This window comes from Vanellus vanellus (assembly GCF_965231255.1).
Source record: "Vanellus vanellus genome assembly, chromosome: 2".
Lineage (NCBI taxonomy): Eukaryota > Metazoa > Chordata > Aves > Charadriiformes > Charadriidae > Vanellus > Vanellus vanellus.
Genome location: NC_138906.1, coordinates 168,159,367 through 168,173,731, shown reverse-complemented (window position 1 = coordinate 168,173,731; position 14,365 = coordinate 168,159,367). Strand labels below are relative to the sequence as shown.

The 14,365-nt window shown below is 46.8% G+C and overlaps 1 protein-coding gene across 1 annotated transcript in view; it reads right to left on the bottom strand.

The window, feature by feature from the left end:
- The window catches only part of ADGRB1 (adhesion G protein-coupled receptor B1), a gene marked incomplete at both ends in the record, with an annotated part of 212,136 nt that overhangs the window by 68,314 nt on the left and 129,457 nt on the right, over positions 1–14,365 (bottom strand). Inside the window, one exon of the mRNA XM_082499435.1 lies at positions 341–444. Within this exon, the coding sequence (XP_082355561.1) occupies positions 341–444 (104 nt within the window). The remainder of the gene's footprint in view (positions 1–340; positions 445–14,365) is intronic.

Here is a 14,365-nt window from a genome sequence, read left to right as displayed (position 1 = left end):
TTGGAGCAATGTGCCTGCCAGGAGGCAGTGCGCGTCCAGTTCTCTGCGAACAAGGTTTCCTGGGGTATACGAAGGCATCTAAAACAGCTTTTGAAAATGGAACAATGCGACTACATGGGGTCGTGGCACTAATTTCACTGTACTAATTTCTCTGGCACTAGAAGGAAAGAGTAATGCCAACTAAGCCACCATGATGACTTTTTACAGGACCCACTCATTTCAAAACAGTTCTTCCTCAGGCACCAGACACCCAAAACAGGAGAGCAAAACCTCCAGGATCCATGTAGATCAAAAGACAGCTACTTTCCCCAAAAAGAAAAGAAGAGAATGAAAGCCATACCTCCAAACAGAGACATAAATGATAATCAACAGCAAAAGTGTCAGCGAAGATACTCCACAGCCTACAATTAACGTGACAGAAGGGACCAGCACCTTTTCCATGTTCTGAAAGAGAGAAAGGAAGACATTAAGAAAAAAAAGAAAAAAAAAAAAAGAAAACGTTCAGCAGACACTACCAGCTCAATTTCATGGCAAAATGTTTTCTCCTAATTGCCTGTGTGTCAACTCACCTGACCTTCACATCGCACTGTACATACAAATAAAGAGGAAAGAAGACCAGGATCTGTTTCTGGTTTACCCACCCTTTTTTGGACCTAATTATGCTCACACACACACACCAGTGTTAAGTCTGGGTAACAACTCTGACATCCATGGTTGAGGCAGGTGTGTAAAAGGTGCAATTTCCAAGAGGAGGATCGGGTCCTTCATATCCAGAGTGAAACTCTGAAGATAATTAATGAAGCAATAGTAGAAGGCAGTGCCTACACCAGAACAATTACAAACGAGCTCTTCTGGGGATGGCGGTGATGAAGGTAGGAGGAGGAAAAGAAGGCAAAAATCTTCCACCAGCTACAAACATCCATCTGGAAAAGGAGGAGATGAAGCATGCAAAGAAAAAAACAAGATGTATATCCTCCTCAGGGACCCAGCATCCAGTCTTACCATCCATCACTTCACTACTCCTACGCTAACACACAAGGTATCTCATCCTAAGCAGGGGTGCTTACTGAAAACGCCGGTGTGGAATGGTTCTCCTTTCCTGTCTGAACACAAAAGGTCTGCTGATCATCAGCTCTTTCAATGTGAAGAACAAACATACATGCTATAACCTCTCCTAATCTAATCCTCTGCATCACTGGGACTAACCGTAACTAGCCAACATCTGCCAGACTAGTATCACTAAACTCCCCTTGTTCTCAGCTTGGAGTGAGGATCTGGATCCCACTTGGTTTTCTCTGCTGATGCAGGCTTTTTTCTGGCACGTTTCTTATTTCCACATCAGTGATCTCTGCTGGTGTGAAGGTAGAGAAGCAGAGACCCACCATGCAGCAGACACACGAGAACCCTCTATTTAGAGTAATCAGGCAGCGCGCAGAGGTGTGGGAGCACAGTCAAGGTTGTCATAAGATTGGCGCAGTACCAACACCTATCGCTACAGTCATGGAGATGAGATGGTTTCTGATATAGCAAGGGCTTAGCATAGGAAAAAAAAACACCACAAAACAATTATGCATGAATTTGGGAATGGAAAAAGCAGTCCTCTACGGACTTGTCTACACCATTTTGTTGGCAGACATGAGGCTGCTCAACTTGAACCTCCAGTCAGCGGGACACCGTGAAGCCGAGTCTACTGCAGCTCCGTTCCAGGCTACTGAGCCTTCTGCAAAGCTAAATATATTAGGCAAGGCTTGGTGCTGTGCTTATATGGAGTCTGGCCAGCTCAACACATGGGCAAAGCGAGCATGTGTCCATTGGCTCAAGGCCAACACTCGGTACAGGTTTCCTCCACAGAGCCCTCCACGAAGAAGGGACAAACAACCCAAATATATTGGGACCTGAGCTGAAGTGTCCCTGCAGCCTGAAGGGCTTGGGAAGATCCATCTTACTTGCATATTTTGTCCAAGGTCACCTCTCACATTTTTAATCGCGTTGGGGGGAATTAATGAGGAACAAAACTTTCACCGTGCTGCTGCAGTGAACCCCACAGGAGCTATTGGGAAGGCTGGCACAGGAGCTTAAGGGATCTGAGACAAAATTTAGTGACACATTCGATGGCTTTAATGCCCCACTGGCGTGTATACCCAAAGGAGTACAGGCTCATAGAGGGGTCTTCACTGGATGCATACGAGCTACAGATTGTAAGCCAAACTACACTGCAGTGTGGTGTCACCTTTCTGTGATGTCCCCTCCCCGCAGACCATATCACCTTTGACAAGCCACTATCCCGGCATACCTGTACAGCTTTCTTATGTTTGCTCTGCAAAACAGGAGGTTTAGGACTCTCCAAAACTACACCGTAGATACATACAAAGGGTTTGGATGGCAATCCTAATTTAACTTGCTGAAATTATGGAGCTGGATTTCCACCAATATCTTAGTCTTTTTAACTACCAGCAATTGTGCAGAAACTGCAAGAATAACATGGTGCTGAGCCCCACTAATCCATCCAGCAAGGTCCTGCACCTCTCACCACCCAGAGCTTCTCAAAATGCTCACAGAAAATGTTTCATCTTACGTGCGGATTCTTCCTCTAAACTTCTACAGAGACTTGAATCACTGCGATTTTTAACATCAACTGATGTGACTGTATTCCCACCCTGAGAATTTACTCCTGCCAAATATTTGTGGAAGGTTAGAAGCAGGTTTTTTTGGGGAACTAGGTAAACAGAAAGAAATTTCAATGAAAATATCAACATTTTGATTCATCTTCCATCAAACAAAATTGAAATTGGATATATTCCAGGCACCCTGAGTGCTGAAATATCGTATCCTGCTTCTTACAAATTGAAATGTGGAAGGGACTTTCTTATGGGAACAGAAGCCTCTTATTTAATCAGGCACTGGTGTAGGGTATGGGAGAGAGAGATGCAACCTCCAGTATGAAGGCACAGCTTCTTCCTTTGCCACCCATCCTTTTGTTTCCCCCCCCCTGCAGAACCCAGATGGGCAACAGCCCTGCCCTACCTCAGAGATGCATGGTCGTGATAAACGCACCGCAAAGCACGAGCTCCTCAGACATTAACTGCTCCTTGCTCACTTGCTCCAAGCTCACTCCCAACCCTTTTCCTCTCCCCGCTCCACCCTTACGGCAATATGAGTTCACATTGCACAAATGGTGGCCTGGGATGAGCATCGATTGTGACATTTGATTTAAGTAGGTCTCGTTTCACTGACTTTTCATGGGTAACTGGATAAAAGTGGGGGAGGAGCTCCATTAAAGCAAAAAAAGCCTGACATATAACTCATTCCTAAACCATCTGAGAGCAACTGAAGAAAGGGAGTCTGGATTTTAAGAGATGAGCAGACTACTTCCCTAGATCTCCAACACAGTAACCCTAACTCCCCTCCCTTCCACATCCTTTCTGACATCCCTCCACCCCCAACAACCTCAGGTTCTTTCACCCCCTTCCCTATCTCTTTTCCCACACCACCCACAACCCTCTCCTAGATCCTCCATCAGCTAAGTAAGAGGTTTCACGTACTGGACCATTCCTAGGTCAGATATTTGCTCACTGGCAAGGCGTTATACAAATGACGACCGGCCAGGTGGAAGCCAGACCTGTAGGTAATAGCTGGTGTCTATCTGCAGCCCTTCCCAAAGAAAAGGCCCTGATCTGCACCTCCTTCTTTATCCTTCAGCCAAACTTTCACAAAACCCATGCCCACCAGAAGGACTTGCGCTGAAGAGATACTATTAAGATCATCCTTTCTCCCTACAGGGAAGGGATGATTGGTCCAGCCCTGATGGGACTTCTGTTGGCATCATGAGGGTGGATAACCAGAAAAAAACCCCACTGGCTGCAATAAGAACAGGAGCTCGGTCCTTTGGGAATAATAAGTCATGAAGGCTTAGGTGCATGTAGCTTAGGATTCTGCTTTCTTTCTTCGTTATTAAGTTTTCTCTGTCCTTTACATCTTTCTTTTCCCCTCCTCCACTTCTTCCCTTTGGCAAACAAAGCATCATTTGTTTTATTTCTTCTGACTAATTAAACCCCCTGACAGAAGGTGGTCGGATTCTGTAGGATCTGAGCCTTGCAAGGGAAATTTCCTTGGAGAAGATGAGAGGGAAAAGCAAGGTTGGTTTAAAAAATAATAATGCTACCAACAGAAAAACAACACGGCATTCTCAAGGTAAGAGAGAAAGCAGTCCTATGGGAGTTTCCCAGCACCACAGCTGAGGAGCAAACTGGTTGTCTGCCAACGACTGGCCAAGAACAGGGTCTCCACCTCCTGAGACTGGAGATGGTCCCAGATGGCCCAGACTCTGCCCTGCCCCTCACCACTTCCCCATGTCTGCTGATGGGGGCCATCCACAAGCACCCTGAAACACAGATGAATCCATGCCCAGTTGGAGCTGGAAAGAAAATTTTTGCCTGGGCCAAGCAGGAACAGAGCAGGTTGTTACAAGTCACAAGCCCTGCAATTCTGTCACCAAGCATGACAAGGGACGAGAGAAGCAATCAATGACATCAGCTGGGATGGAAATAACGAGTGCCACTGCCTGGGGCTGCTTGCTGTCCTACCACCTCATCGCTCTGCCTAGCAGGACACTCCTCCTTTCCTTTACAATTTCACTTTGCTTCCTTCTTCTTATTCTCTTCTATTTCCTGCTTTTCCTTTCTCCCCCATTTTTTTCTCTCCTTTGTCTTCTTTCCTCTCTTCCTTTGGCCATTTTACACGACATATTCTGCCTTTTCTTCTTGCTCTTAATGCATCTCCCTGGCTCCCCCCCCCCGCCCCCCCTTTACATTTTCTGCATTTCTCTTTCCTCCTCTTGCTTTCTGCACAACACTATGAAAAGCGACTTCATTCGAGTCGTGCTTGTTCCATTACCCTACTCTGGCTCCAGGGTCAAAGAGGCTCCAATTAGAACAAAGTCAAAAATGGTGTTTCTTAATGCCATGCAGTTCGCCTGAGACCTTACAAGCAATCTGTTCTTTCAGCTTTTTCCATCCTTGATATGGAGAAAGGCTGAACAAAGTCTTTATAATTACAATATCATACTAATAATGTCACCGAAAAATTAAACCATTGATTTTGCTCCCACATTAAACACAGAGATATGAGTTTGGAATTTGGGGTGCTGGGCTTTGTCTGTTTTTAGAAATGTGTTCATTATTCAGAATGGTTGCCTTGAGCCTGACTTCCTGCACATTTGAAATTAAAGACTCATGAAGTCAGAGGATTACAGAAGTATTGGTTGCAAGGGACACATAGAGCTTTCTAATTCAATTTACTGCTTGGAGCAAGACCATCACTAACATCAGGTGAGGTTGGCCATGGTTTTGCCTAGCTGAGTCTTGGAAATTCTCAAAGATGGAGAACTCCTGTCCCTCTGGTGATTTCACGGCCACACCACTCTCCTGCTGATCGTTTTTTTTTCCCTAAAGTCGCACATGGACCTCCCAAGTTACAGTTTGTGGCTTTTCCCCTTGTTATTAAACCATCAGGCACAAGTGAGAGGAGTTTGGTTTTATAATTTTTGTAATTGTCCCTCCGATACCTGTAGGTTGTGATTAGATTGCCCCTTACATTCGTCTTTGCAAGATCAAGCAGGTTCTCGCAGGTCATGAGCTCAAAGCAATGAGACTCACTCATCTCTTCTGACAAAGAACTGGACCAGGTGGGTGTGATTTACTCCAAGAATTGCTCAGGAACCATTTTACTGTGCCACTGGCCTAAAGGCTTTCCACGACTCTTGAGAAGGTTTTTAAGCCACAATGTATTGATTTTGTTGCTGGTTGGACAACTCTTGTCGAAGCAGAGAGCTGGTTGTAAAAATTGCTGGAAAATAATGCTTTTAGCAGTACTCACAAAAGCGAACAGCTTTCTAAACAAAGGGGTGTATGTCAGTGCTGTAAGGAAACAACTGAGAAGGGCTGAATGACCAAGAGGTGAATGTGCTTTTGTCATCTGCCAAAAAAAATTATGAATTATTTTTTCATACCCATTCGGTTAGATTCAGGGTTTCTCATTCAAGCTCAGGCCCTTTGTGTATACACAGGTACGGTAAAGCACCAGCCGTGTACTCTACCCCAATACAACCACCGGACAAAAGGAGAGCAGCCACCCCAGAGGGCAGCAATCAGCCGCAATATATGGTATCTTTTAGGGGCTTTGGTCTTGAGTGGTGCTATGATACCTTCACCTAGATGAGAACCAGGCTCTTGATACAACTCAGCAGACAAAGGTGTAGCTGATGTATGTGTCCACCTCCAGGGACTCTGCAGGATCAAGAGAAGGAAAGCTTTGCACTTGCCCACAGAAGGAGCGGATGTGTGGCAGGCACATGCAGGGAGCAGACCCACTAAATAAGCAGATGCTGTTCTTACCCTACCAATCTCCTGACCATCATGCAGTGCTCAATGAAAGTAGCACTGATGTCCAGCTGTCTGGTCATGCCAGGGAGGTCCTCAAGGGTAGGCTCAGCTTTCACGTCCCAGAAGACATATTTCTTGCACTAATTGCAAGACAGGGAGAGAGGAAGAGCAGGATACCAGCTCTTTTTGGCAGACCTCAAAATATGGGCAGCATCAGGGATTTAGTGAAGGCAGGATTGGACCACAGCTTAAAGGAACTTTTTTGGTGGGTCAGCATTATCAGAGGGACTACAGGGTTCACTCAACTCAAAGCAGAGGAGCAGTGAGGAGGCACCAAACTGTTTTTTCATAGAATGGTTTGGGTTGGAAAGGACCTTCAAAGATCACCTAGACCAACCCCTCCTGCCACAGGCTGATCTTTCACTAGATCAGGTTGCTCAAAGCTCTGTTCAGCCTGACTTTGAACACCTCCAGGCATGGGGCATCCACTACTTCTCTGGGCAACCTGTTCCAGTGTCTGACACTACAGGTCCTGCTGTCATGGTTTAACCCCACTGGGCAGCTAAGCGCCACGCAGCTACTCACAGGACGGGGGGGACAATCAGAAAGGTAAAAGTGCAAAAACTCGTGGGTTGAGATAAAAACAGTTCAATAATTAAAAAAAATGAGGGGGAAGACTAACAAAGAGAGAGCGAAAAAACCCAACCCCAAAAAAAAGCAAGTGATGCAAAAGAAAACAATTGCTCACCACCAACCAACTGATGCCCAGCCAGTCCCCGAGCGACAGCAGCCCCTGTCAACCTCCACTCCCCAGTTTATTGCTGATCATGATGTCATATGATTTGGAATGTCCCTTTGGTCAGTTTGGGGTCAGCTGTCCCAGCTGTGTCCCCTCCCAACATCGTGTGCACCCCCAGGCTTCTCACTGGTGGGGCAGTCTGAGGAGCAAAAAAGGCTCTGCCTCTGTGTAAGCACTTCTCAGTAATAACGAAAACATCCGTCTATCATCAACACTGTTTTCAGCACAAATCCAAAATGTAGCCTCATATTGGCTACTATGAAGAAAATTAACTCTATCCTGAACAACACCTGGTAAAAAGTCTTTCTCCATCTTTCTTATAAGACTTTATATGCTGAAAGGCCACAATAAGGTCTTCCCAGAGCCTTTTCTTCTCCACCTCCTAACCGCTTAGGAGGGCTTTGAGATCCCTGCAAGAAGATCACTTAGTGGCATCATTAATAATCTTTTCACAACTTCTTTCTGGAACAACGTGCCATCGTTCCCAGCTCAGCCCATGTCATTGCAGAACAGATCCAGAGAATTACTACCTCACTTTGCTTCCTTCGTTATCACAACTACAGGCTTCTCATGTCAAAGCTAATAGTCACCCATTATTGGGAACGCATTTGTGGAGCTGTGGGCCCCTTTTATGTAATTTGGCCAGTCTAACAGGCAATTCCGTGTAATTACAGTACACAAAAATCACCCAGAGAGACATCTTAACGTGCTACTATTTATTAACAATTGCTAACTCTTCACTCGGTATTGAGTCTGCTCTCAAGATACAACATGGCAATCTGCGTTTAGTAAACACGCCTTGATGAAGCTCTCAGGGCAGAGGAGCGGTCACGCAGCCGCCCGTAAATGGGAACTGTCAGGATAATTTCCTTCAGGCTGGCAGGGAATTACAGGAGTTAACAGTATGCATTATCTACCTGCCAGTCGTCAACGCCACGGTCAGCTCGCTGCCTCTCTTTGAACTATCAGACTGCATTCTCAATACCTCAATTTCCAGTCCTGATATCAAGGAGGGCTCATATCAGGTTCATATTAACTCTAAGGACCACTCTCCTCCTGCCTAGCCAGCTGTTCCCAAACATATTCGCTATCATTATTTAAAATACACTACGCTTTATTCCCTCCCTGCCCCTTTCCCGTTGCACTTCGCATGGCCAAGCTACACTGAAATCACTGTTTAATGGGGCTCTGGTGAGTAGCCATGAGCCACTCTGCATCTCTCTGTGACCCGCGATTTGGGAACCAGCGTGCCAAGCAAGGGGACCACAAGCGAGGAGAGGGGGGGTCTGTTCCCATCTTGCCCGCAGGTCAATTTTGTATGCGTGGCTCCATCATTTAAGCCAATCTTTTCAAAGTCCTCTCAACCGATCTGCTTTAGATTGCAAACAGTGCCCTTTAACTTCTCAGGGGCCTATTTTGACCCCCTGGAAATGGAAGAGAATAATACGGCTCTCCATCTCTCTTCCAAAGCTTAATTCAGCTTAGATTTCTGATACATGTAAATGCCGTAGGGGGTTCCTAGGGCTATGTCAGGACAATCAAGCACCAGCATCTCATTCTCTGCTGTGCAATATTAACATGGAGGAGAGAGAGAGAGGAGAGAGCTTTTTGCTTAACTGTTTGTGAGCTGGCCAGATGGAGCGTCTGGTTTGCTTTTCATGCAGATGGTAAGACTTGCTCTGTTCCAGAAAATAGAATAATTTTCCACAAGAAGGCTGGTAATAATCAAAATGGCCTATTCCTCTATGGGTACGCGCTCTTTCCCTTTGAGGCAACAGAGGCAGAAGTGAACTTTAATCAGATGATTGTGTAGTACCACCGTCACGGTGTACTATGACAATACATAGCTGCAGTAAGCAGCGAAACTCTATCTCCCTATGTCAGCCCCAGAAAATAAAGCGGTCCAGGACCCACTCCATTGCCCTGAGATGAAGTAATACCGTATGGATAATACTCATACAAACTCACCATTCAAAACAGAGGGGTTTTGTCCATAGTGCCTAGTGGGACATTCATGGCCCATGCCATCCCCCAGACCACCTCTGGACATTGCTAGTGGACACAAGCCAAGACACAGCCAAGGAGCTTTATAACGATTAAAGAATAGGGACAATTACAGGACAGTGCTAAAACCTGTGCCATGGAATTAATCATTAATAATATTTTTATTATTACTATTATTTTATGGTATGTACATATGCTGTAACTACATTAAAAATGAGCCTTCTTTACTGCTCCTTTCTGCTTGGGATTGTCCCTTCCCTGTACTACGCAACGGACAATCAATTCAAAGTCCATAACTGATTTGCAAGCCGCTCCTTGCTTTACCCATTTTGCCCTGGTTTCGCAAGTGTGGCCTCATCTCTAGTAACTTCCCAGCAGCAGTGCTGAGCACCTTGCAGGGAAATGTGGTAAGATTTACACACAGTTAAAATAAAATAACTCCATGGCAGACTGGGAATGGAAAATGAGGGAGGAATCCAGACTGTGTTTATCCTGATTTAAGAAGTGTTTTGGTTCCATGCCAGGTGACAGCATTTCACCAAATTACTCCAAAACAGCCCGCTGTTTGTTTTACTTTATCAATGTCGTGCTGATGAGTGATGCCAGACGGGCAGCTCTCCCCACAGCATGGGCAATGCTTGTCTCCCCCATGCCCACGCATCGTGTCCTTTGGAGAGACCCAAGTGAGGAGTTGGGAAACACCTGCGGCCATGGTGTCCAGAGGAAGTCTTCTGCCAAAGATGCTTATATCACCCTGCTGCCTACCATGACGGAGAGCAAATGTGTGTCTTCCCTTTCGCCTTCTAACATCCTCGCCTGTTGAAGACCAGTCCTTAAGAAAAAGCTTCATCCAAAGCACAAACCATGAACACTTGTGCAAAGACTGCAGAAGCCATCCCTAAACCACCTCTTAAACCCTGCCTTCATTCAATCCCTCTGTGGATGTGATTCCTCTCCTGTAGGACCCAGGGAGAACCTCCCATCTCTCACTGTTCAACCACTGAAGATCCCTGCAGTGGCAATGGCTCCTGACCCAAATTGGTGTTGAACCAACAACCCCGAAGTAAAAGATATCTCCAGCACATTATCAGTCCTCAGAGGCTTTCAGGGGCTCACTGGCTAAAGCTCCCTTCTGAAAAGGAGACGAAGGGATTTCAGTCATTTAGCAGATGATCATTAAGCTGTTATGATGATAACGACAGCTTTATTCCCGCTGCAATCTGAAGAGCCCGTGGGATCCAGCATGTTTCCACCCACCCAGTACAATACACAGCTGGTTACTGGGGAGTCACTGGTGCTAATTTCCCCTACGTGGAACACTGATCTCAAAGAGGCACTCAAGGAATCAACTTCTGGCCCCGATGCCCATCTCATTCACAGCTGAGTGATTGGGAAGTAAAACTGTAACAGTCCCTGGATTTACAACCGTACTGAGTTGATATAAACAAGATCAAAACTGGCCCTGGTAGTCGGATATTCCCCTTCTGGGGAATGGCTGACATGATTGCCATATTTAAAAGAGCAAAAGGAACAATTTGTCATGAAAAATGAAAGTGTTGTCTTGCTTGTGGGAAAAGAGTAATTTTGCTTTCACAGATTTATTGAATATATTCTGTATATCCTTTTGGTTAGCAGGGCAGGTAGCTAGTGAGCACTCGAGCTGCAGACTTAGTTTTGATTGACCGTTACCATGCACAGCATAATCCCAGTTTCCTGATTAGGCAGCCCTAACATTTAGAGGGAAGTTTCAAGCTCAGATATTCATAATCACAAGTCTGACATTTGTTCGCCATGCATATTGCCCATTTTTGCTTAAAGATTGCTATTACTGCCAAAATCTTGCCAGTAGATTTGTCCACTCAGCTATTCATAGATAGCAAAAGAATGAAGGGCACAAACCTTTCAGAAACTGATTGAATTTTAGTTTAAATGAGCAGACATATGTTGTTAAAAAAAAAAAAAAAAAAAAAAAAAAGGGACTTAATTTCCATGTCTCACTTCATGGCAATTCAAGGGCAACCTTAGCTTTTAGGCAGGGCACAACAGGGCTCTGTGGTGAAGTAGCTTGCCAGAATTGCCTAAAAAGGGCTTTTCCAGGCCAAAGTACTGTGGAGATGGGTGCAGAATGGTATAGGAAAGACAAGCAATGCTCAGCAGTTCAACTGTCTCTTCAAACACAACGCGCTTAGTCCCTGAAGTGCTTTGAAAAGGAAGATAATCCCATTTAGCACTAATGCGCTGACTCCCACCCCTGATGAGCCCGTGAAACCCAGCCTCCATCACCCACTTGTTACCAATTTCAAATAAGCACCTTTGTGATGTCTCCCACGCCGTCCTCTGCTTGGGGAAAAGCTCCCCCAAAAAACCACCTAGAAAGCTTCAAACCTCCTCTGGAAAACCCTGCTTGGTGCAATGCCTACAAAACAAACCTGACAACGGCAGATGTGCCACGACTTACTGCGGATCGCGATGACTAATGCCCTTGTGCTGTTTACATGTGCCCCCACACCCGCCTGCATCCAAGCATCCTTGTATTTCAGCTGGCAATTTCAGCTGTATTTCTCCTGGTTTGGGTCGGGGTGGCCTTGTGGCTCGTTCAGCACTGAGAAGACGAAGTCACGCTCCGTACCTAAGCCTCCCAGGTGACGCCGTGGTCCAAATGACACATGATAAATATAAAATAACAGTGGATCAACAGCTACAGCTGGATACGGAAAGCAGGTTAAGATGGTGTCTCCCATTTTTGACAGACCCTGTGATTTTTCCAAATATGTGCCCTAACCCATCAAGGCTTCCCCATCTGCCTCCGTCCCATTCCTCCACCTCCCAGCAACGTGCCACCCCTCTGCCACGTTTCTCTCTTTTACACAGCAAGAAGCAGCCACAAAGGTGATCCAGTTCACAGAATTGCAGGCGAGAGGGTGGGAAAAGACCTGACGAGCTCAGCTCACCCGTTCGCCTGCCTCAAAGCCACCTGAACCATCCCCAGCCTGTTCAAGAAAACCTTCGCTGACGGAGGCTGGGCTCTCGGTGCTTGACTATCCCTGCAGCCAGAAGGTTTTCCCTTGTGCCTAAATTAAATCTCTCTCACTGCAATTTGAGTCCAATCCCCAGCAGACACAGAAAGCAGATTACTCCCTTTCCACCGCTACCTTCTACCCATTTGAAGACTATTATCCTCTTTCCCCCTCCTTCTTTTCTCCTTGAGAAAAGAGTCAGACCGTCTCACAGAGCTCACCTCTGCTCACCATCAGCATGGAGGTACCACGCCGAACAGTTCTGACACATCATCCTCTCCCACGCACATACTCACGCACTCCCACCCTCATGTACCGTACCAGTCATCCTGCTTTAACACAGAACAGAGCATCCCGGAGAGGTACCGCTCACCCCCTTCGTTCACATTTCTGGCCCTTGGTGGCTCAAATCTGCAGGCGCTGAGTCCGAGAGCCGCTTTCTGAGCTCTTAGGAGAGGGGAAAGTGGGAATTGGGAAGACCCTGGTGTCCTGGCTTAAATCCACACCTCCGTTAAGAGAGCAGTAAAGCGGTGGCTGGGTAATAGGGCAGCTGTCACACTTGCTAAGCTGCCTTCATGGCAACAAGCCATTAAGCACTGCAGCTCAAAATAAGCACCAAACCCCTCAGGAATGCCTGGACACGCAGTATCCCAGACAGGCACGGTGAGGCTTTAATTTCAGCTGAAGACAAGGGACTAACCTCAGCCCTGGTCTGCTCCTGGGGTCACTTGGTTAACTCTTGCCTTTACACCGAAGGGTGAATTTGGCTCGGTATTACTCACGCTGAAGCACTGAATCCCACAACGGTTTTAAGCTCCCAGCCACTTGATCATGTTCCTCTCCCACGTCCCCTTCAGATGAAGAGATACAGGGTGATGCAGCATTTGCCTGCAGAAGAGTCACTGCCAGGGCTGTGCGGAGCTCGCTGGCTCCGGCTCGCGGGGGAAGAGCTGCAGACCCACGCTGCTGCAATCCCACCGCCTGGAGTTTCGTCGCGAGTTAAAGACCTGAGCGAATCCACGAGCGCGGAGCAGAAACTCGGCGGCGGAAAGCTGTCAGCTGTGAAAATCTACCGAACTACCCGCTGGATCGACAGACAGCTGAATCCGCAGACAGTCGCGAAGGAGGTGGGATGCCGGATGACTGCTTATTATGCTGAGCCAAATCCTCCTATTATTACCTTGTGTGCTACCTGTCTTCTTTTAATATATTCAAGTGTTTTCTCTCCTAGAAGCACAGAACTGAAAGGGATTTCCTATCACCCTTGTCTCTGATTCCGTTCCTATATGTGCTCGAACACCAATCACTTATTTACTGATGGGATCCCTTCTTATATGTGTACAACATATAGCAATCTCCGTTCACATCTCCCACCAAAATAACAAACCCAGGGTCCCTCTGCTCCCTGGAGCGCAGGACAAGCCCTATCAGTAATCCCCTTCCTCTAAAAACCCAACATAAAATCACCTGTACATTGACTCCGGGTCCTCTCCAAACTCAAATGAGATTTAGCCCAAATTCACTCTGCAATGCACACTGACAGACTTCAGGTCAGTGATGACAGAGCAAACGTTTTAAAGCAGGTGACTTCCAGCCAAGCGACAATGGGGGATCACAATTCAGCCCCCTCTGCTAAGAGGCCACATTTGAAAAATAATGCAATTCTTTTCAGAGGGAGCTAGGCTGTGGGTTGGCCCATTTGGCCATCTAAGGGCATCACAACGTCCTCTCGACTTCCTAATCGTATTATGAGAGAGAGCAGGAGGGGAAAACTGTCTGCCCAGCTGGTTTGTACTCTATCTTCTCCGCGCTATCGACGCCTGCTGAAACTCAGGGGGACTATACTGGGTTTAGCGAAAAGAGCATCCCTGCTGAGCGAAGGAAAGACAAGCTTGTGATTTGCAGAATCACAGATTGCTCCTCCGGGCTGCCACAGACCTCAGGGGAAGGTACACCTAAGCAAACACAGCAGCTGCTCCTGCTGTGGAGCAGGAGACGGGCGAACCCCAGCAATCCCCAGCAGCGCTCACACCATAACCTTCCCCAATCTCAGCGCAACACTCTCCTGAGATGGGCAGGACTCCAGCTGGAGTGTCCCTTCGTCACTCCCACTTTGGCCTCTCCGCATCCAGGGAGAGTCCAGCGGTAACAGCCCAGATCCCCAG